Source organism: Erpetoichthys calabaricus, chromosome 10 (assembly GCF_900747795.2).
Source record: "Erpetoichthys calabaricus chromosome 10, fErpCal1.3, whole genome shotgun sequence".
Taxonomy (NCBI): domain Eukaryota; kingdom Metazoa; phylum Chordata; class Cladistia; order Polypteriformes; family Polypteridae; genus Erpetoichthys; species Erpetoichthys calabaricus.
The window spans coordinates 68,113,961-68,137,801 of NC_041403.2; the positions used below are offsets into that span (position 1 = coordinate 68,113,961).

General features: G+C 38.5%; 1 protein-coding gene across 1 annotated transcript; it reads right to left on the minus strand.

The window, feature by feature from the left end:
* Positions 1-148: 148 nt before the first annotated feature.
* ivns1abpa (influenza virus NS1A binding protein a) lies at positions 149-20,729 on the minus strand. The gene is made up of 15 exons (XM_028811372.2): positions 20,559-20,729; positions 11,032-11,287; positions 8,948-9,069; positions 8,413-8,582; positions 7,991-8,066; positions 7,640-7,813; positions 7,294-7,419; positions 5,007-5,114; positions 4,535-4,661; positions 4,222-4,446; positions 4,018-4,139; positions 3,710-3,836; positions 3,501-3,632; positions 3,209-3,382; positions 149-1,171 (listed from the first exon to the last, which is right to left on the minus strand). The coding sequence occupies exons 3-15, from the start codon at positions 9,056-9,058 to the stop codon at positions 915-917; spliced, it is 1,929 nt and encodes a 642-aa protein (XP_028667205.1). The 5' UTR covers positions 9,059-9,069; positions 11,032-11,287; positions 20,559-20,729; the 3' UTR covers positions 149-914.
* Positions 20,730-23,841: the final 3,112 nt, after the last annotated feature.

Here is a 23,841-nt window from a genome sequence, read left to right on the forward strand (position 1 = left end):
AAAAGATTGTACATCATAAAAATAACACATTGACTTGATCTCAAACTTTGCCAAATCACATTCAAGTGTTGTACAGGCTACCCGGGTATTTCATATATTGCCAGCCATCTATTAAACACTTTCACTGTTACATCTCAGTCTTACACAGTTATCAACACTTGAAATGGTTTATTACTTAAAAATGTTAGCTTTTTAGCTTGTAACAAAAGATTTCACATCCTATGTTTTCTTAAAAAAAGCACACAAATTCAAAACAATTACTGATACAAATCTTTACTCTTTGCAAACTTTAAATCTTGGGGGAAAAAAAAAAAAAAAATCTAAAAATCAGTACAAATGTACTGATCTTTAAAGAGGCAGAAACACATCTTAAGCCTGTTTATGTGGGTGCATGTGTGCATAAAAAAACCCTACACTTAAATGCTTTTAAATAAAAAATTTAAAAGTGTACCTGCTTATTCTAACATTAAATTGATAAGACTGCTCACCAGCATGTATAAAAGCCACCCCTAAGAGGAGGAAAAAAAAAATAAAAAAATACTGTGTGTTGGCAAGCACTGCTTTTAAAACGCCAAGTTCCAACCCGTTATACCTCCTTTGAATAAGGCTTAATGCATCTACAAGAGAAAAATAAAAACTGTAGAATCACAGAATCTACTTCTACAGTGGCAAGAAAGAAAAAAACAAAGAAGTCTGTACAGCACGCAATATCGTATGCAATATGCAAAGGCTTTTATGTTGCATTGAGCAACGTCCATTAACCCCCCCCCCCCCATTCCACCCCCTCCCCCCCCAAGCCCCCTAACTTGGGGATGGGTGGGGCAAAAAAAGGAGGGGGAGGAAAAACAAAAAAAAAAAAAAATCACTAAAACACTATTACATCACTAAGCCTGTTAGTTTGACATTGTGAACATTTAACTGACACTGTGGGGCTTGTTGCAAGGACTCCACTCATTGGTCTCAGGGTTGTAAACTTCTACGGTGTTCAAGAATTCATTTCCATCAAATCCTCCAGTTACAAAGACCAATTTCTCCAGGACTGCTACTCCAGCATTACTCCGAGGTGAAGTCATACTTCCCATCATCTTCCATTCATTCTTTGCAGGGTCGTACATTTCAACACAATTCAGAGCACGTGAGCCATCAAAACCACCAACGACATAGAGCTTGCCTGTAATGGGATTGGGTGTGGAGGGAAGGCACACAAAGACAAAGATTAGAATCATGTTTCCTAGAGTACGGTTATTAAGTCCAATGAATTGCAACTGTTTTTGAACATTTTAGTCTTCATTCTAAACATGCATGTAACACTAAGAACAAACCAAACTTTTGTGTATGTCTAAAATAAAGGGAGGGCAGAGTGGTGGCTCCGAGGCTCGCAAATGCCATAAGTGACCCTATTCCGTTGGGCCCTTGAGCAAGGCTCTTAACCTGCAATTGCTCCATCCTGGGTATGACATTAACCTGAATCCTGTGAGTAGCCCCTCCAGCCACCATAAAAAAACCTCACACTGTTCCATTCCATCTAAACTAGTGTGGTGCGGAGGTGTCGCCCGTTGCATGGCTATACTCGGGTCCTAATCTGAGGTGGTTTATCAAGTGGTGGGTGCAGCAGCATGCTGTATCAGCACATGTTCTCAACCTCCTCAAGTAAAATTGTCAAGCTAGACTCCTGTCACTTAGCCCCACAGAATCCAAATAATTCATATACTTGAGCTCATATTTCTGGAAACAAATTGGATATACTCCCACAGTCCAAAGACATGCAGGTTAGGTGGATTGGTGATTCTAAATTGACCCTAGTGTGTGCTTGGTGTGTGGGTGTGTTTGTGTGTGTCCTGTGGTGGGTTGGCACCCTGCCCGGGATTGGTTCCCTGCCTTGCCCCCTGTGTTGGCTGGGATTGGCTCCAGCAGACCCCCGTGACCCTGTGTTCGGATTCAGCGGGTTGGAAAATGGATGGATTTATACACCACTAGTAATAAGTCAAATGATGCATATGAAATGGACAAGTGTATATGCAATTAGTGTGCTAAAAGATTAAGGACCACTCCAAGTCCCATGCAAGACTATGAAGCAGTTACAATTATATTCCTGTTACTGCATTCTTTTAATGTTTGGATCCCACTTTCATTCCTGGTCAAGGAATCTAACCAGGTGAAAATAGTAGATCTGCCTGTTCATATGGGTTCTTTCAAACCCTTACAAAAAATATTTAGACTGAAAAAGACAGACTAACTAATGGTTTGAGTGACATTGAGCCAAAATTTAATTGAATTACTACAACTTTATTGCTTTTGAAAACATTAAGCCTTTCGTTTGCCAATAAAAACAGCTCTAGTGTATTAATCTGGCTCTTAAAATATACAAGAGCAGCTCTTTGGTAATACCATATTTGATTGCAGACTATCTTAACTCTGAAAAATCACTGCTAATTTTGCTTCATAAAATATTTTCATCACCCCTCTACTGATTAGAACTGTGATGACAGGGATATTTTGGGTCACATCTTGGACATATATGGGGTAGTAAATAATTTCTATCGATACATATGTCACAGTTGCATACTTTTTCATATCTGCATAACAAGCTCTTCAGTCTCTAAACCATGCCTAAAATAAACATGACTTAACCCTCTGTCTAAGAAGTGATTTGACATTAGGTGTATATTTATTGTCAGCCATTCTCAGACCTGCTCATTCCAATGCAAGGTTGCAAAAGGTCAGATCACGGAGCACTTGAAATGGCACAAGTCCATAACTGGGCCTACTCTTGCAAACATACTCTCTTAGCTACACTCCTACAAGGGGCCAATTAATTTTGTTAATGAACTTAGATTCACATATCTTTGGGGATGTGGAAGGGAAGCGAGAAAAATCTACACAAACACAGTAAGATCATGCAAACTCCACACAGAGAAGCCATCTGGGTGCAGAAGTTTAACATAGGTTAAATCTGTGAAGTATGGCTAACCACTACACAGCCATGCCACCCATATGCTCTCAGTGCTGGTAAAATCTTGACTTTGCACACAGAATTGAGAAACCTCCACATACTGTATTAATAAAAAAAGCTGCTTTGGACTTCAGCTATAATGGCATTATATCCTATACTTGGCCATTTCCTGCCTTACTCCCAGGACAGTCACTTACCCACTGAAACCCTAAGCTGGATAAAGTGGTTTGAAGATCATGTTATATTACAACACACCTTCATATACAGCTACTGCCGCTCCTCTTCGAGCCACATTCATTGGGGGAATAAAGGTCCACGTGTTATTTTCAGGGTTGTATCTCTCCACAGTGTTGAGGCAGTTCCAAGACTCTGCTCCTCCAATAGCATACATGAAATTGCTCAGCACGCACACTGCTGCCTGGTGTCTACCTGCAGATAAATAGGCATCAAAATGCTTCAGAGAAGTGCTATACATTTTATTTGCATGCAAGGGTCTTTACAAAATGCAATAAATTAATAGTGAATAAGATAATAGAAAATATCTTACGGATATTAAGAGGGGCACAATTTGTCCAAGTCTTTGAAATTGGGTCAAAAGAGTCACAGGCTTTCAAGCCTTTCTGGCCATAAGGATCAGATCCACCCACAACGTACAGTTTGTTGTTCAAGGAGCAAATCCCTAATAGATAAGATCAGCATTAACATACCATTCTTGCAATACTCCCTACAAATGTGAAAATACAACCTATTGTGTACCTGCATTACATCGATTGCAGCGCAATTCTGGCACCTGAGTCCATTCATCTGCTACTGGATTGTATTTTTCTCCACTGCTGAGCTCATCTGAATGCCCATTTGAACCACCAATTACATACAAATGATCCTGGAACAGAAAGCATGGATGCATTGCACGTGTGCAAGAGCATTCTTTGACATGATCTTTATGGATAAAAAATTTATTACAATCTTAGCTTATTTTATATATTGTGCATGTGGATATACAGTACATGAATATAAGTAAATATACCACATGTCAAACTCCACCAGTACATGTTTCAACTTACCATTAAAACAGCCATCTGAAATCGTGCCCGGGGTGTCCTCATTGGAGCAATAAAACTCCAAGAATTTTTCCCTTGATCATAGCATTCAACTGTGCGAAGGCACTCCTCTCGGTTGTAGCCACCTGAAATCACATCACAAATGATTTCCACATGTAAATGATCATTTCAATTGATGCAAAAAGTTGCGATTTTGCACTTACTTACCTGCTGCTATCAGTTTGCCATCTAGCTCTGCGGTTCCCAGCCCAGAGCGGGCATAATGCATGGGTGACAACAGTTTTTCTTCTGGCTCCTCTAGCTGCACCTCAAAACTCATGCTCTTCAGCAGGCATGGGGTACTTGAAGGAGAACTCTGTGGAGTATGCCGACCATGCACAAATATTACGCTAAGCATTCCATCAAGAACTGCCAGGCACAGGTAGGTGTTACCTGAAAAAAATTATCCAGTGACATGTTTAAGTAAAAAACTTAAACTTTGAGAAGTTAATACACCATTGAACTGCCACTTAAAACTTACTCGTTGTTTTTTCTGAGGCAATGTATTTCCATTCGTGTTTGTAAAGGTGACTTGTTCCAATAGGAGAATGATTTCCAGAGGAGCCGTTACTCATCTGCCTGTGATCATTCTCTCGAAGAGGTTTCTTCTGCAATAGCAAACACACGATACAAAAGCAAAGCTTCATATATCTCCTATCTTCTTCCAGGCTAGTGTAACAAAATTCCAATAGCTTACATAATAAGAGCTTTTACCACAGTTTAACAGGTCTTAATAGCACATTCCATTACAGTAATACATAAGATAAATGCTTTTGCACTGTATCATGCTGCACTTCTTGAATTCAAGACTGATTACAATTCCAATGATCAAATTATGTACCACAAAATAATATTCATTTTTAAAAATAAATTGTGGCGAACAGCTATCCTTTTCTAATATTTTAAAAAGCACACTTGAACTGTGCCCAATCTATGCAGGTTCTACTGTATACCTGTACAAACTGGATGTGATCATCTCCATTACCAAACACATCAGTCTGTCCGTCCAGCTGATATCCATCAAGAAGTTTGTGGTCTGCAGAGTAGTACAGTGTTTGAACCTGAAAAACAGTAACAGAAGATCCATGTGGCTTGATCCTTGGAAACAGAAATCAAGGCAAAATGAACTCCATGGTCAGCAGACTGAGTGATGGCATCACCAAGAATCAAGCACTGTAGAAAAAGGGCCACAGTGTATCAAAGACAGTATAAGAAAAGAATCAGATAATGTGCTTGTCAGTAAATCTTCTTTTTCATGGTAAGGATATCCATCTTATCCACAGCTTAAAACAGCCTACACTGCTTCACAGAAGTAGCCTCTGGCAGTAACTCCAAATGCAGGCATTCTTCAAAATACACAAAGGTATGCCAATACTCTCATACAACAGAGTGCATTTACATAGGGAATGTAAAAACAAGTGGAGGAACAAACAGTTACTCATGGAAGATAGCAGTATCAATATCATCATCATATACATTCAAAATACATCATATAAACACACACGCAAAGTACATGATCAACAATTAAACTATTCCCGAAAAAGATATTGTTTGCCCATCCAAAAATGTAGCTAAAAATTGACTTGAGAGAGTAAGGCTTAAATCAACCACCAAAGGGAACACTTAAAAGAATAGCAACTGAAGCGTTCTTTCTACAGTAGTCAGAATTTGAAATGCTATTTTTTAAAAATTATTATTATTATTATTTTTTTTTAAATTAGATGGGCAAACATATCTGAACAAGAAAAAAATCAAATTTAGTATAAATGAAACATTTTAGAACCCTAGAAACACTTAAAAACAGTAAAATGCATCTTATGGTCGAATGACCCAAGGTGGTCATGTTGCTGGGATTCAGGCCTCATGTAACAATGCTGCTTTGAAGTTAGTGTGCATTACAAAACTATCCATATAGCCAACAGTGTGACTTATTTAAAAAAAAAAAAAAAAAAAAAAAGTTTTTACTTGCAATTTCTGTAATGCGTGTATTTCTTTCAAAATTCCTCATAGTTCAGCTCTGATAACCCTGTACTCGGCTGAAGCCTCCATGCAGAAACGCACACAATGCATAATTAAGGGGCTTGAACTAGCTTCAGAATAAATTAAAACCTAAATCCTTCCAGAATCGATTTTTAATATCTCTGACCTAGCAAAAACATTCTTGATCTCAAAAAATATGCATCTATGTGACACCTATGTCACAAGATCACAATGAAGTCAATCACAATGTGCTTTCACACAGGGTTCCTGAAGAGAAAGCAAGAGTGAAAGAGGAGGTGTGGCCTCAAAATGAGTGGCTACACTTGCCGCCTTAGTATGACCAAAATATTGGATTTGGTTTTAATTAAAAGCAGAACATAAAACTCAAATATTAGCAACTTCCAGGCTTAGAATCATATATAATCCCAAGCATTGCAAATCAGCTTTCAGTATTTTTTTTTTTTTTTTTTAAAGAAGGAGTGAATACATAGTTGCCAACCCCTGCTCCATACAGTGGATAGAAAGTGGAAAGAAAAGGAGGAAAAAAAAAAAAAAACACAAATATCGTGGCCCAGTTGATTGTCAATTAGCTGCAAGAAGTAAAAACAATTAGTGTCATCTGTTTATTTCTCTGCCAACAGAATGGACTGTAGATCTGTTTTGTTGTGGGTAGTACTGAAGCCGCTTCCTTATGATTCATTACCCTGGAGAATTCTGTCTTGATTTCTTCAGTCTTGAAAAACTCTGCACTGGTTGGGTTAATAAACCTAGAGAAAAGATAAATCAATGGGGAGGAACAACCATTAGAATGTTTTACCTACTTTGTGGAACATACACAAACCTGTAAAAACAGAGGAAACAGAGGAAAATAGGTTACCAATAAAATGAAGTCCCCACTGGCTCTCCAAAACGCGATTAGTAAAGAAACTGAAGTACTGCCAAGAAGCAATACATAAAAAAAAAAAAAAAGGGGGAAAGCAAAAAACAAAACAAAAACCTTTCCTCCCCCCACCAAAAGGAGAAAAAAAAAAAAAAAGTCAGACTGAACGGATATATTCAGCTCACCTGGACACCCCCCCAGATTTTCAGCGTCACAGACTGCAAAATTAAAATTCTTTAAGGCCAGTGCTTTACAAAACAAAAAAAACAAAACAAAACCAAACCACAAACCAAACAAAAACGTAGCAAAAATGGAACCATTTCAGTATTAAAATCTCAAAGATAAAGACGGTGCTCATTACAATGGAGCAACTTACTAACCTCCTCCATCAAATGCTCAAGGCTTTCTCCATTGTCCCAGATACTGCGCTGCACCCAGTTGATTACCTTGGAATACAGCTTCCCATTGCCAGGCAGACTAACATTGTCTTCAAGAATTACCTCTAACTAGAAAGGGAAAAAGCATAGCATTAGCAAAATTCTATAAGTGTTCAAAAGTAACACACAAATACTTCAGAGTATGTCCGAATTGAGAATATGGCTTCATAAAAATAATGATCAAAATGCTTCCAGCGCCTACAGCAAAAAAATGTTTCACCATAGCCAATGGTAGAGTACAAGCCATTCTTCAAAATTTTAGATCAATATTTTAATACAAGAAACTCACCTTTAGACGGGGTAGTTTGAGAAACTCATCTTGTTCTGATATTTCTAAAAGGTGTTCCTGAATGTGCATATCAATTTTCCCCAAAAGACGACCATCTCCCATACAGCTGGCAAAGCTGCGGTAGGAGATGCAACTCTGGGTTTCCATCTTTGACAATAAGTAATCGCCACATATCTAAAAATAAAAGTTAACACTTTAAATTTGACGGTCACAAGATCAAATACTTCTTACTCATAAGTTAACACTACCAAGCAGGTAAGGATTAGACAATTAAAAACATTCAAGAATGTTAATTTTTTTTTGTCCCAAAAATTTTTTTAAAAAAAGGGTCCATAAAATGATAACCAGTACCTGCTTTACTCTGTCCATCTTTAGCTTCCTGGCAGCAGAATAAACATCCTTAACTAGCTCTTTATCAGCTTTCAGTCTGTAAATTAAAATGGTATGTATATTCATTAAAGAATATTTCATATTACAAAGTGAACGTGTTTAGTTAAATGCTGCTGTTTAGGTCACTGGTTAAATCTTATATACAAAAAACACCTGCCAGTGAGAACATTTACTCCCTTGTACATGACTCAATTTAGGATTTATGAATGTAAGCTATGCAATAGATTGGCTGGATGTAGTCTTAAAATTTTTATTAACACTTCAAGGAACAAAATTATACACATTATTCAACCAACTAACAAAACATTTTATAAATCATCAAGTATAGACAAGTAGTAGTATACATCAACAACTAAAAAAAAAAAATACATCATGCTACTTACTGAGCGGTGTAAGCATAATTGAGAAGAATTTCAACTGCCTCAGGGTTCAGATCTTCAAACTTTACATGCGACATTCCATGCGAGTCCACATCACTATTGAAGATTTCAAACAGGTAGGGACTACAGCAAGCAAGGACAGCTCTGTGGGCCATCAGCTCATGGCCACAAATCTGGAAATTTTGAGATGAGAAAAGAAATGATTAATGCCTTTCTAAGTTAGGTGGGATTAAGATTCAGGAAGAATTCATACAAGTGTAGTATTATATCATTAAAATATTGTTCACTGGAACCTCAGGGAAGGGACCGTGTAAGGCTGCCCCTTTTTTATTTGAAGATAATATTCCATATGATCAAGTATAACTATACAACGAAGAACATTACATACGATCAAGTTGAACTTAAAAACAGAATTCAACCCCCACCCAGGAGAAAGTAGAACATACATATATATTATATATATAGATAGATACATATATTTATTATTAGGTCACCAATTATAAAGATTTTTAAAACAAAATTCAGTACACTTACTCACCTGAAGTCTAACATCACAAAACTGTCCACTTTTGCGAAGTGCATTCATCTTTGCTACTGTAGAGTCTAGGAAGCTTTCATCCTCAAACATTAAATATCCGTTAGGCGTCATTTTGCCAAGGCCTGCAGGTGATAAAATTCAACTCAAATTAATAAGTGCATTCCCAGTAATGAACCATTCATGCAGTATAATTTTATTACAGCAAAAACATGCAACATAAAGTTGAAAGAAGCAGGAAAAAAGTGATCTAGAAATAAAATATATTGGTCAAAAAAATTAAACAAACACTTTAAATCAGAGTATAGCATGAAGTCAATGAAACGTCTGGGATATTGATCTGGTCAGTTAAGTAGCAGAGGGGGTTGTTAATCAGATTCAGCTGCTCTGGTGTTAATGAAATTAACAACAGGTGCACTAGAGGGGCAACAATTAGACGACCCTAACTGGAATGGTTCAACAGGTGGAGGCCACTAACATTTTTCCCTCCATCTTTTCTGACTTTTTTCACTAATTTTGCATTTGGCTACGATCAGTGTCACTACTGGTAGCATGAGGCGATATCTGGATCCTACAGAGGTTGCACAGGTAGTCCAACTTCTCCAGGATGGCACATCAATATGTGCCATTGCCAGAAGGTTTGCTGTGTCTCCCAGCACAGTCTCAAGTGCATGGAGGAGATTCCAGGAGACAGGCAGTTACTCTAGGAGAACTGGACAGGGCCGTAGAAGGTCCTTAACCCATCAGCAGGACCAGTATCTGCTACTTTGGGCAAAGAGGAACAGGATGAGCACTGCCAGAGCCCTACAAAATGACCTCCAGCAGGCCACTGGTGTGAATGTCTCTGACCAAACAATCAGAAACAGACTTCATGAGGGTGGCCTGAGGGCCCAACATCCTGTATTGGGCCCAGTGCTCACTGTCTGGCACCGTGAAGCTCAACTGGCATTTGCCATAGAATACCAGAATTTGCAGGTCCACCACTGGCGCCCTGTGCTTTTCACAAACTAGAGCAGGTTCACCCGGAACAGATGTGACAGACGTGAAAAGGGTCTGGAGAAGCCATGGAGAACATTATGCTGCCTGTAATATCACTCAGCATGTCTGGGTTGTTGGTGGGTCAGTGGTGGTCTGGGGAGGCATATGCATGGAGGGACGCAAAGACCTCTACAGGCTAGACAACAGCACCTTGACTGCAATTAGGTATCAGAATGAAATCCTTGGACTCATTGTCAGACCCTATGCTGGTGCAGTGGGTCCTGGGTTCCTCCTGGTGTACGACAATGCTCAGCCTCATGTAGCGAGAATATGCAGACAGTTCCTAGAGGATGAAGGAATTGATACCACTGACTGGGCCCCACACTCACCTGACCTAAATCCAATAGAACACATCTGAGACATTATGTTTTGATCCATCCGACGACACCAGGTTGTGCCTCAGACTATCCAAGAACTCAGCGATACCCTGGTCCAGATCTGGAAGGAGATCCCCCAGGACACCATCCATCATCTCATTAGGGACATGCTCAGATGTTGTCAGGCATGCATACAATCACGTGGGGGCCTTAAAAACTACCAAGTATAATTCTGAGTTGCTGCAATGAAATTTCAGCGAAATGGACTAGCCTGCCACATCATTTTTGAAATCAGCCCTCTGTAGGTTGATAATTTTAATCTCCATCAAACGATGTGGCATCCTTTCGTTTCTAACACATTACCCAGTCCATATCAGTATAGATATCCAGCAGGATTTTTTCCCCCCAATTTAGATCTGATGTGTTTTCAAAGTGTTCCTTTAATTTTTTTGAGCAGTTTACAAACTGCACAGTTTTAAGTCAAACAACCTCCTAGTCACACTTTGCAGATTTAACATTTTCAGTATATAATGAAACAAATGTATTCATGGTTAGAGCCAGTTTTGGGTCAAAGAAAAATCTAGAAGCAAGTCTCAATCGAATACTCTGGCAGCCCCTTGGCCAATTACTGTAGACAAACAGCTTTAATGGTAACATATCTCAGACTGCGTTTTCAGTGAAATGCAGTATTTATATAACCAAATGTGACAAAATTATATAAAAATGGCTTACCTTATTGATGAAGATACAACACTAAAGAGTTGAAAGGAACTGAAATGTAATCCAAGGCACTGCTAGACTAGAACAAGGCCATTGAAACCAAGGACTTCCAGAGGCAGTCAGAGGAAATGCAAGCAGGCAATGTGTCTGTTTGGAAACCGGAAGGAATGGCACCAACCAAACTATCAGGCTTAAGCTGATGTAACAGTCTTTAGGTGCACGGTGGCTATAGAAATATGCTTCTTTTGTTATAATCCTGCATTATAACCTGAAAAACAGAAAACAGCATAAACATCAATACTTTTGACAATTTGGGACAGAAAGTGTTACTTCAGCATTACTGATTGCTTTATGCCTCTGGCAGTTAGTAAATGTTTAAACTAAACCCCACTGTTCCTGCAAATGTAAACACCCAATAATAGCAATTCAGCAACAATAACTTATACACATGCAAATGTGAAGTTAAATGCAACCAACAAGAAATACTTAAATGAAAGAACAATTACACATGGAAATTTGACATACTAGAGCAGCGTTTCATAGGTCACAAATGTTTGTGATGGGTCACCACATGGATGACCTTTCTCAAATTTACTGCACAATCAAGTATGAATTCTGTGCCGAATGATATGCCTGCAGCTATTTATTGCACTTTTTATTGTGGCAGTATGTGAAACAACACCATTCACACACCACGGACAGCATTCATTTCTGTAGCAGGGGAGAAAAAAAAAAAAAAAAAAAAAGCATTTCTCAACTTCATTCTTACAACCTATCAAAACATTAATTCTGAGAAGACAGACCGCAAAGACATGTATATTAAAGGGATAGACAGGAGGAACTGAGAGACAAGCTTCTGGGGTGAAGAGAATGTGGCACAAGATTAACAAACTCAGAAAAACATTTTCTAACATAGTGGGCATAGTAGTTGCTTTCCATGGCACTTGTGTTGCTTACCTGTACGCATCTAAATTGCACTTTGGTCACACCACTGGCCATAGCATTTATCGCAAAACTGTAGCGACTGTAAAATTCGCCTTTACTGAAAAAGATAAATTTACCAAAGTAGTGAAAAATTCAGACCCCTGTAAAACTCTGATTGTAAATAACTCCAGTGGCAGCCTGTAATCAACACTCACTACTTAAACTTAACTATCAGTAATAGGAGTGCATTACGCAACAAAATTAATAAAAAGGAGCTTAACAAAAGGAATAGATGTAGATTGCAGCTGAGCTCACAATAAGAGCAGAGTGGCACAAAAACAGTGTAATAAAGCAAAGAAATAAACGCACATGCATTAATTTATGAATGGGCAAATTGGTGTAGCACCTTAATGTAAGTGGTGGTAGGATATGGTTATGTGCAGTTATCCATTATTTGCTTCAGTATTATACTGTTTCAGTACTGGTACTTAGTCCTGAACAACTACTGTATCCCTTCTCTAGTGTTGGAGCAGTACTGAAATTTTGACTTGGGCCCGAAAGATGCTGTTGATACCAGTTTCCTGCCTTGTACCCTATGCTGACAGGATAGGACATGTTCTGGATCTCCACAACCTTTAACAGGGTAAAGCGGATCTGAAAATGTCATATTAGGCAATTAATACTGTAGGGTAGGAGGCAGGATGGAACAGTGGTTTGTGAAGTTTTCTTAGATTTCCATCTGAATCTTAGAGGTATGCATTTGAAGGCAAATAGCAACTCTAAAATCAGATCTAAACACGTAAGAGTGTCTCTGTGTGTGTGTGTGTGACAGAACTGGTGCCCTGAAAAAGGCTGGTTTCTATGCTGTTCCAGATGCTACAGAGGCAGGTTCTGACAGCCTAGGACCCTGCATTAGGATAAGGATTGGGAAAAATAAATGAAAAATGAGTATCACCTTGGCATAAGATTTAGCAACAGGTCTATTGGCAAGGAAATAAAAGTAGAAGCATCTAAGGTTTCTTTAGTGCTTAATCAAACTGGAACAAATGGACTAAAATAAAAAAAAATACTGCAATGTACCACATTAACACATACCTGGAACTTCATTTCCTGACAAAATATAATGAGCAAGGGCAGGATTTCAAGCCAGGATAGACAAGCTATATAGGGTATCAAACAACTACTTGATAATTTTTACACTGATTAGCCTGCCCACTAGTTATTTCATCTTTGTTGCCCTACTGAAAAGGACTGTATCTATAGTAGAAAGATAACACATTTCATTATACAAGAACAAGCCAAAAAAGCATAAAATATACTCTGTATTGAAACACACAAGTGAGATTACAAAGCATGTCAGGGTAAAGTTAAGATGGCAATAAATACTGAGTTGGCAGCACTCACCCACTACCTCAAGCCATATTGCTTCCATGAGAACCAGGATCAGAGAAATAAAAAAAACAGCGCATAAGGCCACCTTGTTGTACTGCACAGACTAACTACACTGAAAGTAGTCAACCTGCTCTCTGTAGAATATTTAATAACTGCAGCTTATATTACAAATACAGTTTTTGCACTTCTTGTTCTTGCCTGGCATGTTTCCGACAACCTGCCTTTTAATCGAGTAATCTCAACATGACACCCCATGCAAGAGCCTCTCTGTAGAAAGTGGGGCTTCAACAATGTACCCAGAAAGAAAAGGATGCATGCTTATAATTAAGGCAGAGTTCTATATCACAAAAGACAATTTGATTTAGGAGTTCAGCATATGCAACTGAAATAAGTGTTCACAAGTATACTCAAGGAGTGAGAAAAACTGGCATTACTCAAAACTTATTGCGATTACTTGAGCTTAAACATCTAGCTGAAATAGTGATTTCAGAATGGGTATTAAAAAGGAGTTGAATTACATGGGAATTATAAACATTTGCACATGCTAAAGTATTTGTGGATTAACATGATCATTTCAATAAATAAAAAAATAATGCTAAATCAAAACTATTAACACAAACAGTAAATACTACAATGGTTCATGACACTCATTTACAACTATTTAAAGCCTATACACATCAAGTTTGACCACAAGTCATCTAGTCAAAAATCCAAGATTTATAGTCAAGACAAATGTTTTTACGTAAGCACATTTAGGAAATTAGCTATCCAACAACACTGAATAAAGTGTCCTCTGCCTTCTCGTCCATTACAGGCATCCTGTATTCACATAGTGAAAAGAGATACAATTTTTATTTTTTGCACATATTCCCATTTTTTTTCTCACCCATCTTTACTTATTGAGGTCGAGGTATGAAAAAGTCAAATATTGAAGTAAACTTATATAAGTCCAGTTTTTCCAGACAATTCCAATTCAAGCATTCAAACACAGGTCACATTCAAACATACATAAAAGTTACCTAAATCTGATCTGAAAAGTTCCGTTTCCTTTTTTTTATCCCCCTGCTATTGACACTACTCCAAAAAATAGGATGTGCATCATGAATAGGGGAAAAAAAGGAAGTAACTAGTCCTAAAAATGGGTCTTAACTGCAATAACTATGTAATCTGTCAACACGTATGAAATTAAATTGCATCCAGCCCGGCAAGCACACTCTCCAACTTGCAGAGAAAACACACACAGCTCACACTGTTCCAGTGTGGTGCTGAGGTGTCACCTGCTCCATTCGGGTCCTAATCCACGTGGTTTAACGTGTGGTGGGTTCAGCAGCACACTGTCAGATAATGATCCCAACATACTAACAACTGCAGAAGGAATCTTGGTTATTTCCCATACTATTAAAGTATATGTCCTTTGTGCTTTTGTTACATTTTAGCTCCGGTGCTGACGGACACTCAATATCCCACAATCAGAAACCTAGTACTTCGTAATTAAATTCAGGAGATGAAGCACACTGTACTCAGCAGCACTACTAAACCGAATGTCTGAGACTGAACTGCCATTCACGTACCGTGGAACCTCAGTTCACGAACGTCTCGGTACATGTACAAATCGGTTTACGACCAAAAAGTTCGCCAAACTTTTGCCTCAGTTCACGACCACACACTCTGTATACGAACAAGCAAGTTTCCCTTTCGGTTTGTGTGCGCCGTTTATTTCCGCACATGTTGCATTGTTCTCGGTCAGACGTGCGTGCTTTCGCTGTCAACTCTTTGTGCTCCATTTCATTTCCCTTCCGGTTCGTACGCGCTTTACCTGTGAACTCTTTGTGCTCTACAGTATTTCGTGTGCTTTTGCAGTTAACCATGGCTTCTAAGCAAGTGAGTGGTGAGAAGAAAGTTTTGCAGAAAATTGAAATCGAAGTAAAGAAAAATTATTGAAAAGTATGAGTGTGGCATTTGTGTTACTGATCTTGCCGCCGAGTACAAGAAGTCAAAATCTACGATTTCGACTAAAGCAGAAAATCTATTAAAGCAGCTGATGTTGCAAAAGGAGTTACAGCGTTAACCAGGCAGAGGCCTCAAGTGCTGGAAGAGGTGGAAAAACTGTTGCTAGTGTGGCTGAACGAGAAGCAGCTTGCAGGGGATAGCGTAAGCGAGGCGATGTTATGCGAGAAAGCCAGGAAGATTCATGGCGATTTGCTGCAAAAATATCCTTCTACAAGTGGCGAAAGTGAGGAATTTAAAACCAGTAGAGGATGGTTTGAAAAGTTTCACAAGAGAAGTGGCATTCATAGTGTGGTAAGGCATGGAGAGGCTGCTAGTTCCGACGCTGAAGCTGTGAAAGAATTCACGAAAAATTTCACAAAATTGGTGGAGGACGAAGGCTACATCCTGCAACAAGTCTTCAACTGTGACAAGACCAGATTGTTCTCCACCCAGTTCCTCCTCACTTCATACCAGAACTCAACACATGCAAGGTTAGTTTTCTTGGTGGTTTATGGTTAGTTTTTGCATTACGGATCTTTCAAATGTTAATTTTTCGGTTCGTAGCGTGAATTGTTGCAATGTTACTTTTCTCTTTTTTCAAATGTTCATTTTTTCCCCTGTGCTTAAAACTCATTTAAAAAGTGTTTACAGCGATTGGGTTGTAATGCTATTAGCGTGAACTCCTGCATTGTTACTTTCTTGGTTGCTTATGGTTGGCTTTTAAATAAAGTTCGGATTTGTTCAAATGTTCCTTTTTTTCACCCCCTGTGCTTAAAACTCCAAAACAAAAAAAAAAAAAAAAATACAGTTTACAGCGATTGGGTCATAAGGCTACAGTATAGTGCAAACTCTTGCAATATTAGTTCTCTCTGTTCAAGGTTTTCTCAGTGTTACTCAATGTTTTTACATTTAGTTTACTATTATGCTGTGCATTCTATGGTTTAATCAACTATATTTGTGCTTAATAAAAATATAAATATATATTTACATACAGTTTGTATGGTCTGGAACGGATTAACTATGTATTTAACATTCATTTATCACCTACTACATCATCAATTCAGCCCCTTAATGCAAACAGAATAATTTTGCTCACACTAAATTATACAGTTAACCTAGAGAGTAAAATGGATTGGCGAATATCAGCTAAATTTACACTAGTCCTTTTTTGGTTTTAAAATTTCTATATTATATATCTTGCAGCAATTTTAGTGGCAGATAAGTACTCTGATTAACCTGTTCACCCATCTACTAAACTAGTTAACCATTTAATTTGCCAAAGGTGCAAGACCTGCAACTTTATTTCAGGTATGTGTATCAACCAGTGGTGATCTTTTAAGAAAAAGAAAAAAGTCCAAAAGCAGCACTGGTCTCTATCATGAAATTTAGTCTCAGGAAAGACATCATCATCTTGTATAGTCCATATATTTAATAACAGAACACATGCAAGGACCAATTTTTATTCTGCTTGCAAAACAGTCAAAGTAATCATTTTCTCCCAAACACACTGAAAACAACCTTTGTCTGAATGATATAGACCATCTGCACCGAAGATGAGAAGGAAAATTGCTGATGAATTATATTTTTTCTGGTAGACAGTCTAAGTATTAGGAAATGCACACATTCAATCTAATACAGAAATGTATACTGGTTTCTTACTGTCCTAGAGATTCACAATAAAAAAAAAAAAAAAATACACCCTTACTAGGAGACAACGTCATTACCAATGGCACCTCAAGCAACAGACTGTAGGATGACTTGTTCAGAGAATTACTTTCATTGGGATCTGTATTGACTGACAATACAGAAGCGGAAACAAAAACACCAGAATTACCATGGAAACAAATTATTTATCTTTTAGTTGTATCTGAAATTGCATACAATGCACTACTTTACCAATACAAAGTGTACAATTTCAATTCATTTTTTGCTGCACCGTGAAATGTACTCTTACATCACATTAACAACCATGATGATATCTTGTATTTTAGTAACGAATGCTCAAAAACAATAAAAAGATCTATTTCAAAAGCTATACCAATAACCTTCTGAAGAACGGATAGGTTTTAGCCTATTTAGCAGAATTAGATTCTGAAATTACAAAGTCCATGAGAAAAACAAAATCAATTCTATTGTGTCTCTAATAATCGCTAATCAGAGTGACAATATATTACATGTTGATTTGCACAACATGACCCTAAAAACCTCTTCAGCAATTTCTTATATTTATAATAGAGGATTCCAAACAACCTGGACACGCGCTGTTCTCAAAATGTACAGACTTCAGACGCTAACACTACACCAAATTTATGCAAAGTTCAAAGAGCACTTAAAGAACTCCACAACAGGCTCATTGACAATAGGTCTCCCAGATATCACACCTGTACTCATTCTTGTATATTGGTATCATGTTTTCTTGTTGGCACATTAAATGATTATAAACTATGGCTATTTCACTTTAATTACTACTCCGATATTGGTATTTGTATTAACAACCACAAGTACTCCTGCCTGGGTTAGATGTACATGATCTCGGCGTTCTCTATAGGCTTTTACCCCACATTCAAATATATACCTCCTCTGAGCATGTATGGGTGTGTAGCATGAATGTGCCCTATGATGTACTAGTGTCCCTCACATCCCTAAATCTGGATTAAGGGAATGTAGAAATGAGATGGATAACAATCACATTTGTGTACTTCACAACATAGGAATGACAGTACACCCATTCACACTTGCCTAATATAGAGCCCAATTAACCTATGTTTAGGGGTTTAAGTTGGGGGGAAAAAAGACACAGAAAATACACAAAATCCATGAAGACTGTGATAGCACCAGACTGAACCCAGAATATGCGAGGATGCTTAAATTTTGTAACTGAAACGAACTTAAGATGTTCAAGCTTTGGCTTATCAGATAAACCTGAAAAGTCTTTCACTGATTTAAAACTGAAAAAAACAAAACTTTCAAACCCTTTCAAATCTTGCCAAACTGCAAGTTTAACCATCATTTGAAGTTTAGCCTTAGGTATTATAGAAAGATATGGAAGACATTTTTTTACCTTCGAAGTATACAATTCTTTCTACATTCCTCATTCCCAAGTTAATTCTATCAAAACCCCTATGAACAGTTACCCTTTGGATGGGGAAGAAATTGATATTAGAAAAAAATACTTAATAATGACCTATCAATTTACTTCAATAATCATTTTAAATTATAACTTTAAAAATTAATGTAAACTTAGAATGTATGTAATCAAATGATGACATTCCCAAATCTTTTAGTGGAGCACCTCAAGAAATCAAATTTATTGCTTCAAATTTCAATCTGCAATCTGAGAAACTAGTAGTGTAATTTTTAATCTGGATCAACACTATTCCTACCAATGTTTTTCAACATACCAGTCCATCCAACGCATTTGTTTTTACGTTTAATCTGAATTCATTTGCTTAGTAACTTGGGAGAAAAACCAAACACACAGCAGGCTGGTAGCCTGGAACTTTATTTAAAAAAAAAGGCTAATCATTAAGTACTTTAAATTATTTAAAAAAAGGTAACATGTACCAATTCCCTGCAGTCCAATTCTGTTGATTTTCACAGAAAACTCAGATATACTACAGCTGGGAACCTACGTCTTCAGCTCCCCAGGACCAAGAATTGGCAAAACTGGGCCAATGCATCGGACTATATGATTAAGTTCAAAAACCACCTATCGGCATTATGCAAACTGCTCAATACAGAATACAAAAAAATATTACTCAGGGTAATAAAAAATAAGCAATACAAGCTAACAGTTGACCAGCTGTTTCTAAATAGAAGACATTAAAATTTAATCACAGAAAAAATGAACAATTATTTTTAGCAACAAAACTAAACGTTACATTTGCACAATTCTATGCATCGGCACACTATTCGATTACAATATATTTTATGTTTTATATCAGTTGCACTAGTCAGACTGATTAATGATGGCAACAAAAAGGATTCTAAACATTTAGATTAAAACAATGCGGAGACTACGCACTCTCTTAACGCACGGACTGAACAAGTTAACTGAACTGCTAACAGTCCGCATGTAGCAATATAGAAATTACGTCCCTATACATATTTATCTTTAGGTTGGTAAAATACACATGTAAATAAACATGCATATTGTCTTGTATGACGGTTCCAAAGCTAAACACGGCCGACCTTCATGCTCGTGAAAACAAGTGCCTTTCAAATGCGCGCATTGCCCAAACTAGACATGAGAGCATCGCCTGCTCCACTGACCTGCTAATGGATAGCAGCGTGCTACTACAAAAGCCGATCATCCGACTGAGCCACCCCCACCGTATTTCCAAATCGCTGCCAGCCCGCCCCAACTTTACTCGCCCATCTTCCTCAGCACCTTCAGTCTCGGCGGTGCCAATAAAACGCCCACCACCTTGGAAAAAGTAGGTCAGGCGCGGTAGACTGGTAGTCTTTATGTGCAGACGAAGGTTACAAACAAAAAGCGTAGAGTATTTAGGTCCGTGGGGCCATTTTAAATACCCGCAAACAGGCATACATTGCACACTGTAGACCTTTGGAACTGTACCAACGTTATTTCGCAACAAAGACGCTCGTTCATGAAACCCGCCCGTGCAGACTTTACAAGCGGCACGTCGTGGCAATTTCACTCATAAGATGTCGTATGCATAAAACACCTCACGCGCGTTGTTACGAGAGCTACGCAACCCTCCCGCCAAGAAACCGGTCAGAACTGCTTAAGATTTAGAGGGAAACGACGCGTCATAAAGAAAGCTGGACAGGACTGCACGACTGTCTCAGCGCCACACGAGGCCTTGGAATTAAAAGAGGGCACGATGGCAAGCCCTTTGTAATCACACGTGGCTGCTTTCTCTGTTCCCCTGCTTCACATTCTGAAGTCGAGACTACCATACATCTAACATGCCATTAAAATGAGCTGCAGCTTTTTAAAACGCACTACGGCCGCGACACAGTGATTGCTGCTGTTCGCAACCTTGAGCAGAATAACCTAACCGCATTTCCACCGGATGTGAAAAATTTGAAAGCATTCTTTGTTAAAAGAGGCATACATTGTAACACGCAACATAACCGTACCAAATATTATATATATATATATATACGTAAACGTTTTAAGTTACTACAAAATGTATCAATTCTCAACACATCAACGGCAAACAGTCATTCCATTTACGCATATGTAGTAGAAGTTACAAGTATTTTACCCAGTGACAGAGCGTGTAGATCATGGCGATCATAGTTAAATGTAATTCAGTGCGTCGAAGAGAGGCTGTGAGAGCAGAATATGTCTCTTCCACAATGTTGCAGGAGCAGTCTTCAGCGTAACTTAACCGAGGGAATCAAGCCACACGTCTATCTCTCGCTGTGTTTCACTATCGACTCGAGCAAACTGTGTAACACGCACGCTTTCCGCTTTTACTACGCGTCGCAAGGCGACTCGCGGACAAACGTCCTGGCCACGCCCATCATGGGCTTCTCATCAACGAAGCACACATTGCGCTGGTTGGATCAACTACTAGCTGAAAAGTCAAAAAGGACACGAGGGCAAATACAAGTATGTGGCGCCTGCTATCCTTCCAGAATTTTCAAAGCGCTGGACGTGAAGTGTGTTAACTAAACTTAAATATATTGTTTTATTTGGATTTCTACACTGCTCATCTTTTTCCTGTCGATTTATACGCTTCTCCCATGTCATTGTCTTGGCCTGGTTTCTAACAGGCAGAGACGCCTGCTGGCCGTTTGAAAATTACATCTCCACCAACTGCGGATCTCCTCGAATGCACTTGCTAATAGTATACAGTACTTCATATTATATACTAAAGGTGCATATGTAAATAATTTTAAATTTTTGAAGTGTCATTAGAAAACGTAGTTAACTGAATTCCAAGTTTAATGTCGTATTTTATGGTTTAGTACTTCCGCGAAATCAAAGTGACTCGCAAGAGTGAAATTTAGTAACGAGTCAAACATTAGTTGTTTTACACCAATCCATCCATTCATTATCCAACCCGCTATATCCTACCTACAGGGTCACAGGGGTCTGCTGGAGCCAATCCCATACAGCACAGGGCACAAGGCAGGAAACAAACCCCAGGCAGAGCACCAGCCCACCGCAGGACGTGCGCACACACACCCACCAAGCACAATTTAGAATCACCAGTGCACCTAATCTGCATGTCTTTGGACTGTGGGAGGAAACCGGAGCACACAGAGGAAACCCACACAGACACGGGGAGAACATGCAAACTCTACGCAGGGGGGACCCGGGAAGCGAACCCAGTTCTCCTGACTGTGAGGCAGCAGCGCTACCTACTATAACTATGCATTTACGTTTTTTTCTGAAAAAAGGACAGAGAAGTGTACAAGATACCAAGTTGCAAAACTGACGCCGTTCATTAGATTAGATTAGATCAACTATATTCATCTCAAGGGGAAATTTGGATGCATACAGCAGCTGAAACATAAACAACTAAGATACAGACTCACAGGACAAATAATATAATCAACTAATAGATAAAGTATTTAGCCAGGGACATCAGAAGGAAGCATTGAATTGTCAGACAGTTGTGGGCACAAAAGATTCCCATGGAGCAATACGCCTGTGGCTAAAAGTGTTCCATGAGTACCTCCTGGAGGGGATTTTTCATGATGGGATCCAATTTTGCCAACTGTTTATTTTCCAACAGAGCTTCCAGTGTGTCCAGGGTTAGCCTTGTGATGGAGCAAGTGTTGATAAGTATGTTCAGGCATTTTGTGTAGTTTGAACTAAAGTTGTTTCCACAGGAGGCCACAACATAGAACAATACAGTACTCAAGACTGGTAAAACATTTCCAGTAGCTTGCTGCTCTGGCCTTTCTTGTGCAGTGCCTCAGTGTTGTCACATCAGTCCAGTGTGCTTTTTATATGAACCCCCAGGTACTTATAGTTCCGTGCCACTTTCATATTTCCCCCTGAACGGTGATTGGCCATTCTTTGGCACGCTGGAAGTCAACCAACAACTCTTTCTTTTGTCTTGCTGATGTTGAGCTGTGGGTGGTTCTCCCTGCACCACAAGACAAAGTCCTCCACAAGTCTCCTGTACACAGACTCCTATCAATTATTAATTCGACCTATGATATAGGAGTTCTCTTGACATTTTCTGTAGATGGCAAGCCCTGGTATTATACTGGAAGTCAGCTATTACTAGAAGGTAAACAGGAAGAGAGACATATGACAGTTCCCTGAGCCTCACAAACTGCAGTCTTTTGGTCAAGTAGCAGGATACAGCTATTATACAGTAATTCCATCATGGAAGTCTCAGTTCTCAGTAGTCATCATTTAAAAAAAAAAAAAAACTAACTGACATTCTGTCTCATTCACTTTTTTGTTACTAAATGTGTATTAAGTAAATGCAGTGTTGATCATATCTCTGTACATCTGGCAAAATTTGTAAAATGTTAGCTATTTTTGGAAAATATGAACAATCAGACAAAAAACACTGTTTTATTTAGGAATGCTGTCAGGTGAAGCCATTTGCAATCACAGAATTGTGTGTATTGTTTAGTAATTGTAATGATAACTGAAATCACATAGATTATCCTAATCAAAAATTGTATTGCCTTTGAAGGTTTGGTCTGATAATATACACCCAAGTTGACACACACTGGTTGAGATAGCTTTGAAGGGTAAGTATCCATACTTATCCCTCGTTGGATTGTGATTAGTGTCTGTATATAAATAGTGAATGAGTTTTGTAGCTCATGAGAAATCCTTGCACATTTTATGTAGGACTTCACTGACTTTGCTGGATACTGAAGCAAGGGGAATGCAAAAGAGCCATCAAAGGGTCTGTAAGAAAAAGTAGTTCAACTTTACAAATCAGGAAAAGATATAAAAAATATCAAATAATTTGAAAATGCCAATCTGTAGTGTTAAAACACTCTGATCGAGAAGTGGAAAATTAAGGTTCCTGTTACTGCCAACCATGTTCAAGTAGACTAAAAAGACTTCATACACAACTGCCAACAAAATGATTTGGGATGCAAAGAAAACTCACAAGTACCTTCAAATGAAATATAGACTGCTCTGAAACAATGTGGTGTTGCTGTTTGAGCATGCACAATAAGGATTTACTTGAACAAAATTGGGATGCATGGCAGAGTTGCCAGAAAAAAGCCATTGCTGTGGCAACACCACAAAACAGCCCGCTTGCAATACTCCTAACACCACCTAGAGAATCTTCAAAACTTCTGGAACAGAATCATTTGGAGGGATAAGACCAAAATTGAACTTTATAGTCACAAACTTTATGTTTGAAGAAGAGGGAACAGGGCCAGTGAAGAGTATACTATCCCCACCGTGAATCAGGGAGGTAGATCATTACTGTTTTGGCGGGTTGTGAGCCACAGTGGCACAGGTAATTTAGTCAAAATTGCTAGCAAAATGAATGCAACATGATATCAGAATAAAGTGGAGGAATGTTTGTATTCATCAGCCTGGAATGGTAT